Here is a 24,236-nt window from a genome sequence, read left to right on the forward strand (position 1 = left end):
TGGGCTGTTTCTAGACTGGCCAGTTTTTCCGGAAAATCAGCCGCTTTTCTGGAAAAACTTGCCAGCTGTCTACACTGGCTGCTTGAATTTCCGCAAAAGCACTGACTTCCTACTGTAAGAAATCAGTGCTTCTTGCGGAAATACTATGCTGCTCCCGTTTGGGCAAAAGTCCCTTTTGCGCAAAAGTTTTGTGCAAAAGGGCCAGTGTAGACAGCTGAAATTTGTTTTGTGCAAAAAAGCCCTGATCGCGAAAATGGCGATCGGGGCTTTTTTGCACAAAAGTGTGTCTAGATTGGCTACGGACGCTTTTCCGCAAAAAGGGCTTTTGCAGAAAAGCGTCCGCACCAATCTAGACGCTCTTTTCTGCAAATGCTTTTAACGGAAAACTTTTCCGTTAAAAGCATTTCCGGAAAATCATGCCAGTCTAGACATAGCCCTGGACTTTTCACAAGTCTTCATTCTCTGTATAGGTGTTTCTGACATCAGCGTGGGAGTGGTGCTCTGTCAGGGGCAAAGAGCACCCTATCTCATAAACTTAAGTAGTAAGTTGTTCCTCAGGTAGAGGATGCATTCTATTATTGAGAAGGAAGCTCTGGCTGTTCTCTGCATGGTGGACTTCCTTAGGTATAACCTGCTGGATACAGTAGAACCTCATAGTTCTGAACTGACTGAACAACCACATACCTCCTTTAGAACCAGAAGTACACAATCAGATAGCAGCAGAGATATCCCCCCCCCCCAAAAAGGGCAAATACAGTACTAAAAAAGGCAGATTTTTTTCTTCTGCATAGTAAAGTTTCAAAGTTGTATTAAGTCAATGTTCAGTTGCAACTTTTGAAAGACCATCCATAGCATTTTGTTCAGAGTTGCAAACATTTCAGAGTTATGAACATCCTGCATTCCCAAGGTATTCATAATTCTGAGGTTCTACTGTAGTCCTTTTTCCTCATCACAGACCATGCACCCTTGTGCCAGCTAGATTTTGTGAAGAACTGAAACCAGCTGATTATGTGCTGGTATTTAGTCCTCTAGCTCAATAGCTTCAGGGGTGACACTCATCAAGGAAAGAGCAAATGCAGGACACCTTCCCCCCTGATATTGGGATTGGGGAAATGCTTGAGCAAGAAACCTTTCTTGTCTTGAGAGGCTGGGGTAGAGGGAGAAGGATATTATGGGACAATCCCACTTCTCTCTGATGGAAAGACTACTGGGCATTCCTGCACTCAGGCAATGCCAGTTAGACACAGCAGCAGAATGTTCACTACCTGAAGAAGGGGAGCTTACAAAAGTAAAACTCTGTGGTGTGGTGGGAGAGTGGGGAGTTTGCTCAGGAGGAAAGGCTGCAAATGAGCTTCAGGAGCCAGGGGAGCCCAGCCTGAAATGCTGGTTTTCTTTCCAACTCCTTCCTCTTCTTTGGGGACAGACAGCCACTACAAACCTTATGAGAGCCAGGGATCCTGGAGACCTGATTCTACCAGCGACCTGATGGGACTGGAGATCACCACCTGGGGCAAAAGACTCAGAGACTATGGTCAACCCCATGCTGATGATTAGCTGATCATAGCCCCCGTTTGCTCCATGATAGTGATGTATCCTGCCTTATACCTCTTCAGTCTGTAGAGCCTACCTTTGGGCTCATCTCTATGGCTGCTGGTGATGGCCTCCCACTCAAAGTCTGAGCCAAAAGGCAGTTAACAGAGTGTGGAACATGAGGCAGCATTCATTGTCTCTTGGATCCAGAATCAGAGATCCTGTTGATAGGGAATTGCAGAAGCCGCTCTAGCTGGGTGTTTTTGGGATTGTGCGTACAAACATAGGCCTACAATTAACACCTTGGGAACACCATTTCTGGATTTGGAATGGACTCCTAGCCTGTTATTCTTGGCCAGAAGAGGGATATGGATTAGGTCTCCAAGGGATGTGATGGCTGTAAAGGCAGAAGATTCATAGAGATTCCTCCTTCTCAAAGAAATGACAGGAAATAATCCAAGTGCAGTATTTTCCTTTTCCCCTTGCGTGATCATTCATGCTAGTGATTATGAAAGGCCTTTGTACTGATTCTGTCATTACATTTTGGATGAGATTAGTTGCCCTCATTCCGTGCACCACAGGGAGGGGAAGTGGAATGAGATAATTTACTTCTGAGACATGGGCACATTAATCTGCATTTTGAGTTACAGTTTTTCTTTTGCTCCCTTATGTTCTTGTAAAATCCTTTAACCAGCAGTTCAAAGGGAAGGACATAGGAAGAATGTTTTTGTGCTGAAGGCTGAGCTGAGCAACTCAGGAGATCTAGACTTGGTTCCCAGCCCTGTGGCAGACTTCCCATGTGACCTTGTACAAGTCACTTAATCTGTGCGCCTCAGTTTCCCATAAGTTAAATGGTAATTTTATATCTCACAGGGGCATTGGGAGAATGGATGCTATGGTAACGAGGAACATATCTCCTAGTTTTATAAGCAGAGTTCCTGTTAACATGTACTATGTAATATAGATGATAATAATAATTAATACCTAACTCTCTATAGAAATGTTCTTCAGTAGATCTCAAAAATGGTAAGTATCTTATCACTATTTTACAGATGGGGAAACTGAAGCACAGAAGGTGAAGGGACTTAGCTAGGGTCACCCAACAGGATAGCAACAAAGCTAAAATAGAACCTACGTCTCCCGAGTCCAGTGGCCAACACTGTCTATTAAAATCTGAATTCACCTTTATGGTTCAAGGAGAGACTGAAGCACTGTCACTTGGGAAGGATCTCACTCCTCTCCTATTTGTCTGTATAAGCCTGTATGGGTGGGTGGGTGCGGGGGTGGGGGAGGTCAGAGAAGGTGACAGTGAAATCATATAAAGACGTAAGCATGAGGTTTCATAGGCTGGAAAGATCAATTAAATGATTGCACTAGCTGCCCATAACATTCACTGGAACTGGTTTCTGAATATGGAAGCAAAAGGCCCTCACTTTTAGAAACGATCAGGAGATTTAATTGCTGACAATGGCCAGACTGTGACAAGTTTCATTATGTTTTGACTTTCTGCCAACTCAAGTATTTTGACTCTGGACACTTCAAAAACACTGGCAGTTGAGCCTTTAACTTCTAAACCTGATCTTTTCACTGTCTTCTTTAAAGGGTTATTTTTCAGACACTCACACCATGCCTCCCTTCCCCCCAACTACATACCCTCTCTCTCACTCATCCTGATGTCTATCAGTGGAATACTGGAACTATTGCTCATAGCTTAATAAAGTTGTTTTCCAGAGAGGCATGGAACCTAGCACTATGTGAGTAAGGCAGCTAATTCATTTCTTTGACAGTTGCAGAACATTAGGTCCTCTTCAAACTGCAAGAAATCTCTATTCCCATATAAACCGTTAGCTATGAGTGGGCTGCATGAAAGGGGGAGTTGATTTGGAGACACTATTGCTGCCGAGTTATTTTTGTTTCATGAAGCAGTTAAAAGAGACATTGTTTTTTTTATTGGAAAAAATGTTCCTTTGAAAAATAAACAGTTAAACTGTTGGGCTGCTGTCCTAAGGGAAGCAGAGGTGAAACTGTTCCTATTTCTCATCCCCATCAACTGCTGCAGCATTATTTAAAATGCAAACTTCAACCAACACATTTTATGAGGGCAGTTTAAAAAAACACCAATGATCTGGCCCAATCAGGGCATTAATGAAGAATGATAGTCAGTCTGAGGATCATAGGACTTCTCTGATCTGCATTTCAGATAAAGCATAAATTAGGGTATGTCTACACTACAAAGTTAGTTCGAACTAACGGACGTTAGTTCAAACTAACTTTAATAGGTGCTACACTAGCGCTCCGCTAGTTCGAATTTGAATCGAACTAGCGGAGCGCTTAGTTCGAACTAGGAAAACCTCATTTTACGAGGACTAACGCCTAGTTCGAACTAGCTAGTTCGAACTAAGGGCTGTGTAGCCCTTTAGTTCGATCTAGTGGGAGGCTAGCCCTCCCCAGGTTTCCCTGGTGGCCACTCTGGCCAACACCAGGGAAACTCTATGCCCCCCTCCCGGCCCCGGACCCCTTAAAGGGGCACGGGCTGGCTACGGTGCCCGTGCCAGGTGCAAGCCTGCCAGCACCCAGCTAGCAGACCCTGCACCTGGCACGGCACAGAGCCACCCACCCGATGCCCCCCAGCCCACCCCCTCTTGCCGGGACCAGGCTGGCGGCTCCCGGGAGTTTGCCCTGGACCGCAAGAGGCGGGCACCTTCCTGGGCTAGTGCGGACATCGTGGACCTCGTCCACGATCTCCGCACTAGGCACAGGAAAGTGGCCGTCTAGGGCAGGAGAGCTGCCAGCCTGGCCACCCAGGACCAGGTGTGCATGAAAATCAAGGGGGTCCACTGAGACCCCCGACACTGAGCCCTGAGCTTACAATGGCCGTCCTGGGTCAGACCAAAGGTCCATCTAGCCCAGTAGCCTGTCTGCCAACAGCGGCCAACCCTAGGGACCCTGGAGGGGATGGACCGAAGACAATGACCAAGCCATTTGTCTCGTGCCATCCCTCTCCAGCCTTCCACAAACTTTGGGCAGGGACACCACTCCTACCCTCTGGCTAATAGGACTCCATGGCCCCAACCTCCATGACTTTATCTCACTTCCCTTTAAACTCTGTTCTAGTTCTAGCCTTCACAGCCTCCTGCAGCAAGGAGTTCCACAGGTTAACTATTTGCTTTGTCAAGAAGAACAACTTTCTCTTACTAGTTTGAAGCCTGCTACCCATTCCTTTCCTTTGGTGTCCTCTAGTCCTTCTTGATGGGAACTCAGGAAGAACTTTTCTGAATGCACCCTCTCCACCCAACCCCTTCTTTTAGAGACCTCTATCCTGTCCCCTCTCCGTCTCCTCTTTTCTAAGCTGAACAGTCCCAGTCTCTGTAGCCTTTCTTCATCTGGGACCTGTTCCCAACCCCTGATCATGTTAGTTGCCCTCCCCTCTCCCAGCCTTTCTCTTCCCCTCTCCCACCTCCTTTTCCCAGTCCCCCCCAGTTTTGTTCAATAAAGACAGAGTCAATGTTGGAAGAAACGTTATCTTTATTTTGTACATCAATAAGAAGGGGGGCTAGGGAAGGGTAAGTGGAAGGAGGTGAGGGAGGAATGGGGTACGAGCCCCCGATGAGGAGGACTGGGCTGGCTCTGCGGGCTTCTGGGGGTGGAAGCTCTCCTGCAGCCCCCCAATTACTCCCTCTCCCCAGATGGCAGCCTGCGGCAAGTGCAGCCGGGCTGATGGCCGAGTGGTGTGATGTGCCCAGTGTGGGCACTCAGGGCACTCCAAGCCAGAACTTCTTTGCAAGCGGGGCACCCCTTAGAACTGTCTGTCCGGGGTGGGGGTCGGGACCCTTTAAGCGCAGCCCTCGGCTAGCCTGAGACAGCATCTCCATGCTCTAAGTCCTCCTTTTATGCCCTGCCGGCACTGCTTCCGGCCATCCTTAAGGTCTGTCCAGAGTCCACTCAATGTGGACTTACTAGTTCGAACTAGCAAAACGCTAGTTCGAACTAGTTTTTAGTTCTAGATGCGTTAGTTCGAACTAGCTTAGTTCGAATTAACTAATTCGAACTAAGTTAGTTCGAACTAGCGCTGTAGTGTAGACGTACCCTAAGTGCCTAGATGTTAATCTTAATTAAAAGTCTTAAATGCTTAAATGAATCTGTTGAAAAATGACTTAATGTTGTACCAAACGTGACAGGTAAAGCTAGCAAGAAGGTAAGACAGTAGAGAGAGACTTTTTTTGTGTGTGGAGTGGTACTGTGCTTAACACAGTGGGGTCTGATACCCAAATGAGACCGCTAAGTTATTGTAATACAAATATTTAATAATAACATGGGCTGAAGTCAGTAGCTGAAGGCACAGAGCATGTTAAAGGACAGAAGCACCTTTAAATTGAAGGTCTTTGATACACGTGCTACCCAAAACTACCCCAGTTCAGAGGTAGGGTTGCCAGATGTCTGGTTTTGAACTGGACAGTCCAGTATTTGAGCTATCTGTTGGGAAACACATTGAGAAAATATAAATGAGAAAATAGAAATGTCTGGTATTTTCTAAATAAAAAGATGTAATATAGATTGTGATGTAATGTCAAGTGTGTCCGGTATTTTTGTTGAAACCATCTGGCAACCGTATTCAGAGCGCAAGGAGGCCTCTCTCTGAAACGTATCCAGCATCAACTTTGCACAAAGGGAAAGTTCACAGACTGAAAGAACCTTCCATAGGCACTGTGCGCTCTTCTTTGGGCAACTGACAAATTCTGCTGACCATGGGGTTGAGGCATAATATTGTCACCAGCCTCCCCAATTAGGCTAGAGCTGGCTCTCTAAGGGGTGCTTATGAGGAAACAGTTCCTGTGGTATGTACCTGGCACCTGGTCAGTGTTCCCTTTAATTTTTCCCTCCCTGACAAAAATGTAATGTGATGGGAGTGGGGCCAAGCCTGGGGCAGAGGGTTGGGTTGCAAGGGCTCTGGCTTAGGGTGCAGTCTCTGGTGTGGAGCCAGGGATGAGAGGCTCAGGACTGGAACAAAGGGTTAGGATACAAGGAGTTTGTCTGGGATGTGGGCTTGGGGTGGCGTTGCAATGAGGATCTAGGGTGCAGGCTCTGGGGTAGGGGACGGTCAGAGGGTAGAGTGTGAGGGGAAGCTATGGGGATGAGCCCGGTAGCGCTGGGTCACTCTAGCCACAACACAGGGTGGGTCTGGGTCCAGGCTGCTCTGGCCACAGCAGGGAGGGTGGATCAGGTTACCTGGGCTGCTCCAGTTGTGGCACCAATCCAGATCTAGAGTGGGAATGCGTCAATGCTTTGAGGTGGATAGATCTGGGTTTTTACTTGGTCTATTATAAACCATTTGCAAACTTTGAATCTGGATCTGCATTCAGACTAGAGATGTTAAATATCGGCTAATTGATTAATCAAATAGTTGATGCATTTTGCAAATGCTTATTTGCAATCGAATGCCTATTTGATTAGTCGATAGGGCGCCTCTGTCTTTGAAGTATAGCAACAGTGCTAGGGTTGTTGGAACACTTTAAAGGTGAAAGTGCCACGTGGAGCCCGGGTCAGCTGGGGACTCCACTGCTGACCCCAGGCTCTGTGCGGCGCTGCTGCTTTGAAATGCCAAGAGGAGCCTGATGCCGGGTTCCCAGTGCATTTCAAAGTGGCAGTGCAGCACAGTACCCAAGGTCAGCGGGGAGTCCCCAGGTGATACTGAGCACCACGTGGCATTGCCGCGAGGAGCCTGGGGACACCCCAATGGGGCCCAGGCTACATCCAGTTTTTCAAAGTGGCAGCGTAACATGGAGCCTGGGATCTGGCCCTAGGCTCCAAGTGGTGCTGCTGTTTTGAAGTACCCTCCCCCCCTTCTGCCTCTTCCTGATAGAGGCAGCAAGGGGAGGGAAGCAACTAGTCTGTCGACTATCGGATAAGCATTTGCTCATCGGATAGTCGACTAGTCCTTTACATCTCTAATTCAGACCACAAACATCCACAAAACTGCGGAGGGAGGGCAGGCAATTAAATCAAGGATTTTGGTTAGGAACTTTCATTAGTAAAAGTTTTCTGTAACTATGTAATGGTAATGCAACCCCATGTGCCTTTCTAATAATCGTTTTTTATGTGCCCGCTTGGTTGAAGCCAAAAGAGGAAATTTTTAGTTACCAAACTTGTTCTGTTTGGTTGCAAATAGTTTATGTCAAGCTGTAGATGTGAGATCATTAAAGGTGTCCAGTGTAACTGTATTTGCATTCTCTGAAGTTTAGGATGAGATATATTGAACAGGAAGAGGAGGTGACAAGGGAAGCAAATTTGCTGGGCTTTTCAGTGGGGGGGGGGAGTGGAGCAGGGGTGGGAGTTGCTAACACAGTAAGACATTACTATGTAAGAAAATCTGGCCACAGTGTGTGCATGACTTCAGCTAAAATTAACCGTCCAATCTTCACATGCCAGTGGATGTCATCATTTAACTGTAGCCCCCCTAAGGGGAGAGAACAAGTTGGACTGTGGCATTTCTGCATTCATGTGAAATATACCAATATGAACTTTCGTGTCCCTGCTCGTGGGAGAAGTAAATTTTCCTGTGATCATTATAAAACAGTAAGCAGATCTTGGCTCTTTGTCAGTGACAATGATGCTGTAAAGGACTTCAGAAATCTTTTTTTTTCTCTTCTATTCTGTTATGAGATTTCCTAAGGTTTTCTGTGATGATGGTGGTTTGTTGTTTTTTTAAGTAAGAATTTAAAAACTTTTTATATGGGCCCTTTGTCTGATTGTTAAAAATGAATCGTTTTAGGGATGAAAGCCCCATTTATATCTATATGAAAGTTGTGGCATTAGAAAGCATTGTGGAGCAATGTTTATTGATGGCTTTTTTAGAGATGGTTGAAAGTTCTTCAGTAAGCTTGTTGCTGCTGCTGTTCTAAGGATGGATACATTTTGTGCACAGAAAGTTCATTAGATCAGTTTCTGCAGTGTGGCCAAGGAAGATCCTAGGATTTCAAGGGTTTGAGAGGAATTACTTTGATCAATTCAGCCATCTAAATCCATTCCCTTTTTCTTCTGGATAAAGAAGGGCAATTCTCTCTCACTTCAGTTCATCATTAACAATGTTGGTAAGAGTGAGAAGAAGGGCAAAGAACCACCTGCTTCGCATGGCATGTAGCTACAGTTTGAAAGGGATTTGTATGTGGAAAATATGAATAAAAGGGAGTTATTGAAAGCAGAGCTTTGTGAATACCAATACAATTGTTAGTATCATTTCACATAATAGGTGGGCTGCTGTGTATGAGACTGTCACTTTGTCAGTGTAATAGGTAGCCTGCTCTATATAGGTAGCTTGTATCAATAACAGGACTTCAGAAAGCAGGTTATATGGGGTAGAAGTAAAAATTTCTTTTTTTCCCATACCTCTTTATTGCATTGTATATAAGTAAATGTTTCTCACTACGGAATCAGTCACTAATGAATAGGGGAGGCTGTTCAAAACACAAAGATGAAAGTAGTCTTCCCTTGAAGTATCGACAGTCTAATGCTCCAATCCTGGAAAGCCTTTCAAACATGCTAAATTTTACATACATGTGTGTCTCATATGCTCCGTATGTCATCCCCCTGAGTTCAAATGCAGCTCGTAATGCATGCATGAGAGTAGCTCTTCCAGTTGGGACTAAATAGGTGTATAAATAAATAGCTATGATGGTGTTGCTTTAAATTGCCTAATTTACATCTACTTTTCAAAGAATGCTGCATGTTTGTGATCTGTGAATGCTTCATAGAATGTAATACCTACTGGAATATCTCCCATCTAATTTTTAATTATATGAGACCTGGTAAACACTTGCACAAGTCAGTAAGTTAAATCACACGAGTTATTTCCACTGAATAGATAAAATTACTCCTATATGTATATGTGAGCATGTAGGATCAAGCCCTTAGATTACTACAGTGCTAATCCTACTTACGTGATATTGTTTGGCAAGTCATGAATTTTTTAAAAGATAAATGTTTTTATTTGCTATTTCAGCACCTATTACACCAATATTTTTCAGTGGATTATAGCAATATATTTTCCTTCCAAGATGCTCATTCACTTCTTTCTATCCGTCCCATGTGCACGTGAAAAGACAGATCTCTTCTCCACTGAGTTAAAATGGTTTCCTACTCTTATTTGAGGTCTCCAGCTATTTTTCCCTTTTCCTAGTAGTTATTAGAAGGACACTGTGAGGATGGTCTGTCTCCCCTGAGACAAATCTTCAATTCATGATGTTTCCAACTTCTCTTGAACAATAGCAAGATAGATCTAGCCTCAGGCAAAAGCAGCCACTTGGGGCTTCCTGATTCTGTGCAAACTTAATTGCTTACTAGCTGCCCTGTTCCCTGCCTCCATCAGCAGTATGAAACCTCACGAAACACACTGGACTTGTACTAAGCCCCAGTGATGCCTTATTTTTTATCTCTGCCTAAAACCCTACCTTACATATGTCTTTCACAAAAGAGGAACAGATAGGCCTGTTTCTTTAATAAATCAGGCATGTGCACCCCAGATTCTATTCAGTCCCTTTGTGGATCTAGCCTGGCACTACATTGAAATGGCACCACCAATTGATAACATTGGTCCTAGTTTTTGACATGCTTTGAAACTAGATGCTATTTTCATAGGGTTGTTCTTTGGGTTAAACCTCATTTATTTCTGGACTTGTTGATTTTAAAATTCTTTGGATGTAAGAGGTGACCATTTTGCTGGATAGAAGTGAGGTTTGGTGGGAGACTGCTGTTAATATTATCTGAGTCACAAATGCATCATCCAGGGCACCTGTGTGTATGTAGCATATTCAATGAACATTTGATGGGATTTTGCTTAACACAATAAATACAAATGTTCCCAGAGGATAAACTCAACACACTGTGTCTAATTTTAGGAATATTGTGAATCTCAATAGCCCTTTGTGGTTTGTTTAGCAGTGAGATAGGCATGGCATTGTAATGGATGTTTTTGAGGGGATCTTTGGTTGACTAACCCAGTTGGCCAAGAATGAAAAACCCCTTGCTCAATTCTAATTATGGTATTTGCTGAAAAAAGAAAGCGTTCAGCTGTCACTGTGGTGTCTGCTTGAGTCATACTCACGAGAGCCTGATTCATAGTAACCTTTCTACAGGAAACTTTCAGCGCAGCAAATGTCTGAATAGTTAGTAACTGACGAGAGAGGGATAGGAAGTTTAGCACGGACGTTGAACATTAATTTTAACTATAAATTGTCCATGGAAATTAACATTATCTGAGGATGAAAGTTTTTTTTATCTGAAATAAGTCAGTGACCAAATGTGAATCCCTTCTCCCTAATTAGTCACATGTTTTAAAAATACCTACAAGCAGTCATGAACCTGTAGCTGTTTAATAAAACGCATCTTCCTATTCTCGGCTACTGCCCCAATTAAGGGAAGACATCTGTTGTAAATGCTATGCTATAGTACCAAGGTCTAGGAGGAGGCATGGGGATAAAAATTGTCCCCCTATTTCTTGCCTGATCTTTTATCTCCTGATCTGTTTGATGAAATGGAATAAATGTCTCCATGGCTATTTAGCAGGGCAACATTCTGCTCCCTATTTTTGACTGTGGTGGTGGGAAGTGCTGCCCTCCACATTGCTTTGTTGGAACATTTCAACTGGTAGTGCAAACAGGCCCTGCCCTTTGGCACTACTGAGAATATTTACATGCTTGTAAAGTTATAGACAATAGCTCTCAAATGGCACTTTAACAAAATGAGACTGGGACACTGGCTTTTGACTACTATATTCAAACTAAGTGGTTTTAAAGCAAACTAAAAAGGTTGTCTCAAATGGAAGCAGGATATTCCAAACCAAGCTCTTACTGATGTTTTTCCATTGTTAAAAGGAGAGAGACTGCATCTTCCAGGATATACCCATTTTCTCACCCATTTACTCCTCCCCATGCTACCCATGTGCAGCCATTTTGGCAATGCATCACTGGTGCCTCCTTCTGGCACCAAAAAAAGTGAAACACCTCTCTTTATGGAGCTTGTCATTGCTATTCTAAGCAGTATCCAGAAGCAATCAGCTGGGATTGATGCAAATCCTTTCCCCCAAGAGTTAATTATATGGCTTCCAAAGCACTTGAGTCTGCTGGGCTTGGAATGACATGCTGTAGTTACTGCCTTCACAATGATGTCATGAATGTAGGGAAGGACTATCCTCTTATTTTCAAAATGTACTGTTTTTTTAAAAAAAATTGTCTAGACCTTTGCCATGGATGAGATCTATAGACAAACATGTATTTTTATTAGTTAGCCCAATAGAGTGTGCCAACTCACCAGCGAATTCACCAAAGAAAGCTCTCAATGTCAACAGAATTTCAGTCCCATTCTTCAGGGATGGTTTCATTTATCAGAGCCATAACAATCCATCTCAAAGCAAACAGGTAAACTGAGTTCTTTCTCTTCACTTAGGACAGGGGTTTCCAACCTTTTTCAGCACAAGGTCATTTTGTGAATTTAAGTGCCACCCAAGATCTACCCGCAAGAAAAAGTAGAAACAGTCTATTTTTAATTTATGCCATATCAATCTAAAATCAAGTATATATAATTATATGTTTTTCCTCTACTCAACACTCTTCATTGTGAGACCTGTGATTACACATTATCTGCCAGAAAAAATGTGTTAACTGTATCTATAAATAGGTTCAGATACTTGTTCTTCAAAAATAGTTGAAATGAAGATGTTCTTATTTAAATACCTTGTTACAATCCTAAAGGTTTTATATTTTGAAAAATACCTCTCTCTAATCATGTCCACATTTACAGTGGAGATTTCACAATGGTAATAAATGGTGACAGGGCTTTAATCATCCATAAAGGTTTGCTGCCTCTGACCTTTCGCATGCTGTGCTCTCAGGCTGAGCAGTGGTGTGGAGGAGGAGAAGGTAGGGTATCTCCCAGCAATGGTGGTAGAAGCAATGTTTGTACTCATGGGAGTCAGGGGCCATCAGAAGCATTGGGGAGTCAGGGTTGCCTTCCCCAGTACAGAATAGGTGTAGCAGCAAACATTCCACTCAGCTCCAGCCTCAGGTGGCAGCAGACTTCCTGCCCATGGCTCCAACCCCCAGCGGCAGCAACCTGCTCGCCCACCACTGGCGGTAGTATCCACCCGTCCACGGTCCCAATCCCCGGTGGCAGCAGCCCACCCATCCCCCCACACAGCCGCAAACCCCAGTGACAGCAGCGGCCCTCCCACCAGGTGGCCTTAACTCCTGGCGGCAGCAGCCCTCCCAACACGCCCTTGGCCCCAACAGCAGCCAGAGCAGCCCCAGCTGCCAGAGCATCCACTCAAGCAGCAGTCCCCCAATATGACCCTGGGCCAGGGCTATCCCCATCCCCACCCACTGCGTTGCTCTGGCTGTGGAAGCAGCCACACTGCTCACTTTCTGGGTCCAGCAGAACGGGGAGTGCTGCTGCAGGGCTTTGCACAGGAGGCTTAGAATTTTTTGTGCGTGCCATGAAGGCGCACACGTTAGCGGGAACAGTGAGACTGAACTTGACTGTTAACGACACTGCAATCAACAGGTTGGAGACCACTGGCTCAGGATAAGGTAAACCTGCTTGCAGCTGTCTCTCTTTCTCTCTCTCTCTCTCTCTCTCTCTGTCTCAAAGCTGCTTGCTGGCCTTTTTCAAGACCAGGTCACCTTCAGACTACACTCTATCCTTGGCCTCTGTGCCATCCCCTGGGAAGCAGCTTATTAGTCACAGGCAGAGAGCAAAGCCCACCTACCTGAAAAGGTCAGCCAACTTATGACAGGATTCAACGTGTGGACATGGTGCATGTGCTTTTGAGTAACACCTCAGCAGTGATACCTTTATTATCCAAGGATAGAAGAAGGTGTCATTTGGATCTATAGGTATGAAGTTGCCTTTTGACCTTGTGAGACAGAACAGTCTAATTGTTCTCCTAGCTGGACATACAGGTTTCTTATTCTTTGAGGACTCTTTTGTGTTTCAGGGTGTGGTTTTTGTCTGTAGATTCTCTGCAGCTTGTTTAAACTAATGCTAGAGCAAATTTTTATTAATATGTGCATCTTGGGCTGATAAAGCACAAGAAAAAAATGGCGAAATGTCAGGTAAACATTTGTTACTGTGCCAGGGAACTTGAAATTTACATAAACTGCCCCGCGCTGCATAAAGAACAAGAGAGACATTAAGTCAAACATTGATGTGCAGTCATCAGTTCATTATTACAGGTTTGCTGTAATAGTTTGCTAATTTACCAAAAGGTGGTAAATTAGTGTTTAAAGGCCTGACAAACAAAGAGTTTCACAAGAATGGTCATTTTTGGAAACCACTCTGAACCCTAGAAGCTCCTAGTATGTTTTCCACACAATTCATTAAAGAAAATAAGAAAAAGAAAAGCTTCCTGTTTTAAAAAGTACAATTACTTAATCAGTCTTCGTTCCTTTTTCTTGACAGACAACGTCACATATTGACTTTAGACAGTTCTTTCTCAAAACCTCGTTCATCTTGTGCATGGTATTTTGCCTATGATGAATTAATATTTCCGAAGTCAGTGTTTATCTGTCATACCCCTAGTTCAAACCCATTGATCTGAAAGAAAAGATGCCATTCACAGTTGTTTTTGTTTTGTTTCTATGTAAGTGGAGTGCTAGGATCATAGAAGTAAGAGATGGCAGGGCAGAGGGAAGGGCTATGCTTCTAAATCCATCCCCTTGCAAGAGTAGATTTTAAGCGGTATTAGCTGCACCTGACTGATCCCTGGCACAGAGGCATGCCTTGGCTGCAGTATTTGCTCATTGCTATATGTTTTTAAATAGAATAAGAAAACAATCCACAATATTGTTTGTATACAATGCAACCATTACTAAATCATTTTACAGTCAACAAGTTGGTTTATGTAAAAAAGCAGTATGTCATTATCCAGAACCTTACTTTTTGATTTATTGGAAAGACTGAAAGGAAGTTAATTGTCCACAGTAAAATTTTGTGATATTACTTAGGTCTGAATGTACAATTTAACAACAAATCATTTATCTGGTGAATTTAATCATATTTATTTTTTTAATTCCTTGCAGAATTGTGCTGGTCAAATTGTGGTTTCCTCAGATGTATTCAATTTTGAAGTATTAATTTAATTTGTTTGAAGTTGTTTTGCCTTTTGTGCTTTAATTAGTTGTAAGTAAATGGCTACATCCTATGGTCTGTCTGTTTTCTAATTGGATGAGTGTGCAAGTACCTGCAATGCCATTGCAAATATTCAAATAATAAATTTGCTTTCTGCAAACATTTATGCCAGAACAACTGAATGAATAAACGTATATAAATAAATAAATCACTTACAAATCTGAGTGTATATTAATGGAAATTTTCTTAATATGCTCCCAGCTCTTTCTTTCTTAATGCTGTTTTTCTCCCAATTATTTCACTTGTTTTTGAGCATTTGAAACCATTTTGTGGTTTCTAATATTTTTCATGTACCTCAGAATTAGCAACCATTATACATATTTTCTGATTGTTTACATGTAGAGGAAAAGAACCATTAGGGATCATGTTTATGTGTAACAGGGTACAAGACTGGCGACAAGCTGCTTTTAAATGTACTCTGGGAGGTTTACTCAATGAGCCTAATGCATTTAATGAGAGCAAGCAGTGAATGCTAAAAAGCACAGAACTCTATACTCTTTCTATTTAAAAAACAAAAAACCATTGCAGGAGATCAGCATATAGTGGAATAACTTTTGATGTAGCAAATGGCTCAGTTAATTTTTTTTTTTTTTAATGTAGACCTGTATTTTTTTCAAGTAGTGTTATTAGTTCAGCTGGTTGACTGAAAAATACTTCTCTCATTTAAATGCCCCTTCCAAGCGCTCTTGCCCCACTGGCATGCATTCTTGATGCTTGAATTTCTTTATAATGAAATTTTAAATAAAAAGTTAACCAGCATTGTTTGTATTTATACAAGCAATCATAAATATGGATTCAGTGTATAAAATAGATGTTGTTTACATTTTTGCATAATATGCTTCTCTCCCTAGCTTGAAATAATGAGAGCCCCCAAAGTGATGTGAAAGTGACATGGTGGGAAGCCAGTTTTGTGTGTCTTCTTGTGGGGTGCAATTAAAGATATAAAAATCATAGTGGGAAAAGACCCTACCATTTAGTCTGTCCCTTTGCTGCTGCAGGATTGCTACTGTCCAAGTGTTGTTTAGTGCTTTGTCCTGCCTAGTTTTTGCCCAATTTCAAATGATGGTTCAAGCACGCTGTAGGTTTGATTTGATACTATTTAATATGCTTGAGCCCCTTTAATTTGGCAACCCTGGGAAATGGAATATGTCAGATTTAAGATTTTGCTGGGCCAGGGAGAGCGCATTGGGGTCTGGGCATGCCTCCTTGTTCCTGGAGCACATGTAGATCCGTGGTCTCCGCCACTTCCAGGCACCCATATGCTGCTGTTCCCTCAGCTAGCGGGGTGGGGGAGCGGCAGCGTGCAGAGCCGCTTACTTCTGTGTACCACGGGTGTTTCCAGATTAGGGATACCCAGAGTACAGAGGTTCATATGTAATAGAAAAGAACACTCAGTGTGTGCCAGACAGTGGGAATGCTAACAATTAGGTTCTATTGCATTGTGTATCAGTGTTCTCACACAATTATGCATCTGAATTCTCCATACTGTGCTTCTTTTAATCTTCTAGTTATTCATGTACTCAGGAACATACTCACGTTGTATATCCGTGGGAATTGCTATGTTTAATGTTTGCTTTGCTTTGTTTACTGTAAAGCTCTTCAGCTTTGCTGCATAATATTTTGTAAAGAGATTTAGGTAAAGAGACTCTGTTGGAGCAGAGTAACAGGAAGAACTATTGGTATACTAAGTATGAGGGGGGAATAAATTTATAAGAGCATGTATTTACGGATTTTATTAAGTCACGGGACAGATTATGGATGGAGGAGATTATATAGGAATGTTCATAGACCAGTATCCTGTATCTGGCAGCAGTGAGCACCAGATATTTATGATAAGGGTACAAGAAATATCTAAGTGGACAGTTAGGGGATAACCTGCCCACAAGGGATAGAGATCATGTTTCGTCTTTTGACCTGAGCAGAAAACCAGTATGTGGGGTCTTGCATCTTAGATCTGGTAGAAGGAGATATTATTAATGGAGGCAGGTACTACTTTGATGCAGTCCTGTTTATTTACAAAGAATGTTTCTCATGAACGCAATGGAAATTGAACAGGAGAGTAGGAATTGAACAGAAGGCAGTTTCCTTATTCAGAGCTCCCACCTTGCCTTTCCAACCAGTGCTGGTGCTAGTGTGAGTAGTTTAGCAATTGCTTAGGACCCTCATTCATTTCCTCCTACAAGAATTTGACTGTTTTAGCATTGGGGAAGGGGAGGTACCAAAATATTCCTACTTCGGCCCACAGCGGGCTAGCATGAGCTGTTTCCAACCAACACTTTGCCCAGAAGCTTTTTCTCACGGTCGCATAGTCAGTACAGGCAGTCCCCGGGTTACGTACAAGATAGGGACTGTAGGTTTGTTCTTAAGTTGAATTTGTATGTAAGTCGGAACTGGTACATACTGTAGGGGAAACTCTAGCCAAACATTTCTCCAGAGCTCAGTTTTATTCTCCCACACCTCACTTCCCTCAGTCCTTTATTCTCAAGCTGAGATGTCTGCTGGGAAAAGCCGCTCCGCGTCTCCCTGGTCTGCCGGGGGGGCGGGGGGGCCCTAGCTTCGCGTCTCCCTGGTCTGCTGGGGGGAAGCAGCTAGTGCGGGGTTGCCTCCCCGTTTGTAAGTAGGGATCCAAAGTAAGTCGGATCCATGTAACCCAGGGACTGCCTGTATTTATTTTCTATCTCCTTGGCTTTCCTGCGGTCTTCTCCCTTTTGTTTCTGGTGGTTTCTTGCTCTGTCTGGCTACTTCTGCCCAAAGTACTCCCCCTTTTCCTAAAACAATATCTGTTGGGAGTATTCGGTCACCTGGTAAGACCAGTTCACCCACATAACTTGGGTTCTGACTGGCTTTACAAATGGTCTGTGTTTTGGGTCTTATTGTTTCAGCTATTTTACTCCAAAAAGGAACTTAATTGTTGCTTACATTTATCTCAATGGAAGGATGCTATCATGCTCACCAGCTTCAGTGAGGTTTCACCCAACTCTATCATAAGAATAACCTCTCTCACATGGTGCTTGGTTTATACTCAAAGCAAGAGTGTTTATATCCATTTTTTAAAGGTGATGTTTTATCCTTTCTAATCTGCAATGTTCCTCCCACCTCACTTGTCTGTCTTGTCTACCTTTTCTCTGGAGATACTGTTGCTAAATGAGCTAGCTTAACGTACAGTAAGTGAATCAAGTACTGTATGTGGATTACAAGAAAGTAGAAAGGCCAGTTAAGGAAAAGTGCTCTGTTGACTGGTGTAAACAGTTTTTGGTGCATTTCCCTTATGTTTGTCCATCACCGGAAGGAAATATTGCACATATGATATCCTAACTGCAGGTGATGATGTGATCTTACAGGTGACTGTTTAATTAATGGATTGTCTGAAGAGATAAAGCATCATGTGGCATTTCTGACAGAAGTGTGCAATTATACTAGCCAGTGTGTTGTACTAGCAAATGGGAACTTAGTGAAAGCTGGATGACTACAACCCGGTGCTCCCTCATTTTCTTTCACACACATCTGGCGTGGCGAATCAGGCCTGCCAAATTCAATGAAAACATGGGATGCAGTGAGCATAAGATAATGAGTTGTCTTTGGCAACTTGGTGTATAACATGAAGTGGCAGGTAAAGATACTATTATTCTCTTTCATCTCTCACATTCCAATGCTCTCTCCCAGCAGACACTTGGGGAGAACAAACCCTAGAATCAGAGCTGATCAGAAAATGCTGATCTGTAGAAATCATAGTGTGCTGCGGGAATGTAGTGGGGCAGAGTGGCCACCCACTGACCCAGAGGGGGAGGAGCCCCTCCCAGAGCCTGGCCCCAGCACATCACCTGACAGGAAGTCAGCAGGTGGGGCTAGAGCTATAAAAGGCCAGCCCAGGAGGCCTGAGAGCCCCCTGCCTACTGTATTTCTACTGGTGGTGCACATCTGCACATGCCTAGCGCACATACCAAAGTTCATTCTGCACTGAAGGATAAAATTAGAGGGAATGCTCTTCATCTCTAGCAGTCATTCTTTTAAATACAAATCCCATAGATGCTCAGATGAAGATTAATATTAATACAGAAAGTATTAACAAAGATGCAGATTCTAACTCAAGTACAATGTGAAAATATTTGTATTTCTAGATAAAACCTTTCAGTGTTTTGTAAGGCCAGGTTTGTACTACATCCGAAAGATCAGATTAAGGGATGCAATTCCAATGACGTAAATAATGTTGCTGGAGTCGACGTGCCATATGCCAGGCTTGGAACCGTCTCCACAGTGGGAAGTCGACGGGAGCAAATGCTCCCATCAGCTTCCCTTACTCCTCGTGAATTGAAGAGTACTGACACCAACCGGGGTTGCCCTCAGCATTCAATTTAGTGGTCTTTCTTATACCTGCTAAATCAAATGCCCAAAGATCTATCTCCAGTGTGGTAGATATAGCCATGCCCTAAATTAAGAGGTCAGTGCAAACATTAGCATTCTACTACTCATTATATAAGAATGCTTTATTTAATATACTTCACACTCGAGTTGTCTTAGTTTGTAATGCAGATTTCAGTTGATTTTTCATATATATTTTTTGTGTTGTGCCATTGTGGATTATTAATAGCAGAAGTAGTATTTAATGGTAGAATCAATCGTAGTTCTTTAAAGCCCTTACATGTTTACAGATTTTTTTGTTTGTTTGTGAAGGGGTTATTCAGTGTGGCTGGGTCTGGGTATTAACTCTTGCCCAGACTGATGCTCACTAATGTAAATTGCTCAAACAGTGGCCCTTCAGTTTCTCTGTGACTTGGGATGGTTCCTCTTTGTGACTCAGGCCTCTGCTGCTGCGGTATAGTCCCCACCTTCTGGGGTAACAAAGTCCCACCAGACAAGTTGCCTGGACATTGTCTCCGTTGATCTCCTGTTCCAAGTTTCTAGGTCCTTGAGCCATTTTCACCAGTGGCTGGTAGGGGAACTGTGTGGTTCTAGGTCAGGGCACCCTCTGGTTAGCAATCTAGGTCTTCTCAGTCCCTCTTGCTATTTCCATGGGCTCCTTCCTATCCCGTATCTCAATATCTTTCCTATTCTCTGGGATTCCTCTGCTCCCCATGTCTGCGTCACTCTTTTCCACTTCTTGCCAGAGGGCCCAGTCCTGGGGCTTACTCTCCCTGACATCTTAATATAGAACATAAGAACAGCCATACTGGGTCAGACCAAAAGTCCTTCTAGCCCAGTATCCTGTCTGCCGACAGTGGCCAGCACCAGGTGCCCCAGAGAGGGTGGACCGAAGACAATGATCAAGCGATTTGTCTCCTGCCATTTCTCTCCAGCCTCTGCCAAACAGTGGCCAAGGACACCATTTTATCCCCTGGCTAATAGCCTTTTATGGACCTAACCTCCATGAAATTATCTAGCTTCTCTTTAAACTCTATTATAGTCCTAGCCTTCACAGCCTCCTCTGGCAAGGAGTTCCACAGGTTGACTACACGCTGTGTGAAGAAGAACTTTCTTTTATTAGTTTTAAACCTGCTCCCCATTAATTTCATTTGGTGTCTTCTAGTTCTTCTATTTAGGGAACTAATAAATAACTTTTCTTTATCAGCCCTCTCCACACCACTCATGATTTTATAGACCTCTATCATATCCCCCCTCAGTCTCCTCTTTTCTAAACTGAAAATCTTCTCCTTTTACCATGTCCAACTCCCTTTTCCTCTGAGGAGTGACTTCACTCCACCTCTCTGCAGCCTTTTTCTGCTCTCTCTCTCTCTTCCTGGTTTATCCTAGCTCCTTACAGCTTATGTGGAATACACACCCCATCAAACTGTTAAAGTGTTTTCTTTTGTAGGAGAGTAGGGCCCACAATTTCTGAACAGTTATGTGAGGTTGTGGTTATTTTTTTCCCAACTGCAAAAGCACTCATATAGTCAGTAGGCAGCATTTATTTCACTGAGAAGTTTTAACCTGTTTTTCTTTCAAAGTTAACAACAACGCTGGCCTAACGGGAAATGCACATCCCATTTAATACAACTTGTAAAGGGGGAAGTGGAGGACAAATGAGGGAAAGCCATGAAATGTATTTCAGTTCATGAATATTATGGTCAAAACAATCAACATTGTTTTGTGAACTTGACACATGAAAATAAAAATAAGAAAGTTTTGTTTTATTGCAAGAGAAAAATAGTAAGAAGGGTAAATATTTTTAATGGGATTAGTAGTCATCCTTAAGGCAGTGCCAACTCTAGTCAAAATAACTGCACCTTACCTTTCTGCATTGACATCAGAAATAGCAACAGGGAGTCTAAGTTGTCCATACTCTCACGAGGCAGGGAAGAAGGAACCTATAGTGTTAGGTTTGGGGTTGATTTTGGAGTCTCATGGAGAAGGAAGACATAAGCCTTGTACCAGCAGTTTGATTCTGAAGGTACTTCTGAAGTTAGTAGGCCTGATTCTGTTTTCACTTTCCACTGGTTTTATACCAGTATAACTCCAGTGACCTCGGTAACTCATATCAGAGTCCAAACCACTCTATGTAGATTTTGCCCTGCACCTCCTGAGAGGCATTGGTCAGAGGGGAAGCAAAGGTGGCTTCTTTTTTGCCCATGACCACGTTTTGCTTGCACTGGAGGCTGGCAGAATACCATTTTAATAGCCTTAATTTACAGCAGCTTCCCTGTAGCTGTCAATGGGATGCTCCATAGCCATATGAACAGCACAATCACTCCCTTTGCTCCCTCTCTGGTTCCCCCTTTAACCAGAGGCTGTGGGGGGAGAGCAGCATAGGTCCGCATACACTAGACTTATGCAGCTTCTCACCCACCATAGCAATTACTTCCTGGGCTACTGGGAGCCTCTGTCCTTAGGAGTGTGTGTAAGTCACAATTTTAAAGACGAAAATTCACAGCAGGTCAAAGGGAGAAGTATTAAATTTCACAGACCGTGCATGAAATTAATTTTGGAACTAAATCAGTGTCAAGGAATATGCACAGAATTAAATTCACAATTAAATGTTGTTTTACAACTGAAATCATTAGTAACCACAAACATATGTAGATTACTAAATGTTCAGCTATTTCTGTTGATAAGTTTTTAAAGTTTACATATCATTAGTTGGTTTACTTGTTCTTCTTTCATGGGTTGCTTCTGTGCAGTCACCTATATGAAACACCCAAATAAAAAATGCTACGGTTGGCACCCACAGAGTACAGGGCAATTGACACATATCACCTGGCCAGTTTTGCAATGTTGGGAAAGTGTGGTTCTGAAAACTTTCAAAAAGCACTCAGTGAAAGGTCACTTTTGCATTCCTTTGCAAAAATCCAGTCGCCTTCTGATTCAGTTTTCCAGCTGCTGTAAAAACCAGGTATGGGAACCAGTGGGAGGGCATCCAGGTTTAATGTGCATGCCTGAATGGGATTAAACACTGTACCACTTAAAGGAACCAGAGTGCTGGCTCACTGAAACAGGGTTTTCTTTCATTTGAATCCAGGAGATAAAAGCTTGAAAACTTATCTGCAATTTCAGTATAAGTTTTAAAAGGTTGGGTTTTAATCCCTGCTGTTATTCACGCTATATGCTCGATAAGTGTTAATTAAGTCAAAAATTTTATTGTATGGCTGATGAACACACATCTCACCACTTTCCAACAATTTGATTACATTAATAAAGGTAATGTTAACAAATTCTTGGCCATATTTTGTGATTAAGTTGAATTGAATCTCTAAAAGTTCTGATTTGTCCAGCAGATGTTTCCTGTTTTTCTTCTGTGTTTGGTGTAATTTTCATTTTCTCCTCCACAAGCCTTGAGTAAAACGTAATGCAGTATGGCTGGTATGCAATAGTAGCATACCTTTTCCCCCATCTCCTCGTAGAGGGAAATTTCACATGACAATTCCATCCCACAGCCTGGACTGTGATGTGCAGATAACTCTTTAACGTTTTTCTGCATGGACAATCTTTGAAAAAAACATTTTGATTGTTACTGTCATTATCTGAGAAATTGTCAGGTGCTGCTGCATGGTAGTTGGGCCTAGTGATTGGAGCAGAGATCAAAGAAGAGTGTCCAGATTCCAGGGACAAGCCACGTCAGTACCATAGCCAGCATCTGGGTGCATGCCAGGGGTTGAAATCAGATGGTTCGAATCCAAGGGTCCAGAGAGGGTTGGGAAATGGAGGCAAACTGAAGCAAGGCAATCACAGGGCTGGAGGAAAGTCAGGATAGGTCAAGGAGTTGGACAAGCCTGAAACAGTCTCTGGCAAGACTAGGGCAGGAACAGGATCAAGAGCAGGCAGGGAGTTTTGAGACAGCAGGAGGGTTCCAGGATGGGTAATGCTATTGCACAGGCTGATCTTCAGCCTTCAAGGGTTGAGGAAATACCTGCGCGGGAGAGTCTTCTGACTCAGACTCTGCTTCATGACAGGCTGCTGCCACATGCCTGAAGGCTCAATCAGTGCAGGCTTTGCAAGAAGAGTACATTATTTGCTGCATGCCTTATTGGTGACTCAGTGCAGCTTCAATGAAGTAGCACCTGAGCAGCAGAGCCCTGAAAATCCACAGATAGCCAGTTTCAAACCACATATATCAAATTAAAAGTGTGGACATTAATAGCGTGAACATTGTAAACTGTGGTTTCTTTATGAAGATTCAGAAATTAAATTGAATTCTACTGTAAATAGATGACAGCTGTACAACATGAATACGGATTTTACAGATTAACTGATTGTGAGTCCAGCAGCTATTATCTGCTTATTTAATCTTTGATCACTCTTACATTTATATGAGAGACAGACTTTGTTTTAAAAGCAGGTAGCAATCAGCCCTTTTACCCTGCTAATCTCTTTAGCATTCATTCTGTGATACCAGATTTTCATCCTGTCATTTTCAGGGACTTTAAAAGCAACAAATTCAAAGGAGAAAGTTGATGGCTGCTACTTCTCAACTGGTACAGGAGTTGGTTTCCCAAGTGTCTGGACTCCTTCAGCTGCAAAGAATTTTATAAGAATCATGAGCTCCCCTTTAAAAAACAGAACTGAATTCTTTGACTGCTGCTGAGGGAAAAGAGTAGGAGATAGAATCTCCCCTAAAACATATGTAAGGCATGGGTGTTTTAAACTAGCTGTTTTGGAACTTTGGTTTTTGATACTATACGCATTCATTGAAATACGATGACTGTGTCTTTAATAAGATGGATACTTTTGAGAGTAGAGTTGGAATTTAAGGTTGATTTAGTTACAACCAATGTCTAGATTTTTTTGGCTTTATTAGTTTTGAGTTGATCATACACCTTTTGTCCTGCATGGCGATAGGAAACAATACCGGGCTCACCAATTAAAGTCTAGTTTTTCTTCTTTTAGGATGGGTTATGTGTTTCTTAAATAAATATTTAACCTGGATACTGTATTTACAATTGTTAAAAGTGATATTGTATGTGATGAGCCATAATTGTCCCATACATTTAAATCTCCTTAGAGTCTTTCAGTTTATTGGTTGATTAATATTTATTTGCTTGGTTTTGAGGTTATGGTTTATTTGATAGGATTTCAGAAAGAATTAAAAGATATCTGGAAGG

General features: G+C 42.7%; 1 protein-coding gene across 10 annotated transcripts in view; it reads left to right on the plus strand.

Moving 5' to 3' along the window:
- Window positions 1-24,236, plus strand: part of NAV2 (neuron navigator 2) — a 696,386-nt gene that overhangs the window by 415,291 nt on the left and 256,859 nt on the right. The window contains exon 1 of one of the 10 annotated variants that reach the window (XM_075927725.1): window positions 7,985-8,103. The exons of the other annotated variants lie outside the window; for them this stretch is intronic. Coding sequence (XP_075783840.1) covers window positions 8,044-8,103 — 60 coding nt within the window. The 5' untranslated portion in view covers window positions 7,985-8,043. Of the gene's footprint in view, window positions 1-7,984; window positions 8,104-24,236 lie in introns of those variants that run through there. 10 annotated transcript variants of the gene reach the window in all.

Source organism: Pelodiscus sinensis, chromosome 4 (assembly GCF_049634645.1).
Source record: "Pelodiscus sinensis isolate JC-2024 chromosome 4, ASM4963464v1, whole genome shotgun sequence".
NCBI classification, from domain to species: domain Eukaryota; kingdom Metazoa; phylum Chordata; order Testudines; family Trionychidae; genus Pelodiscus; species Pelodiscus sinensis.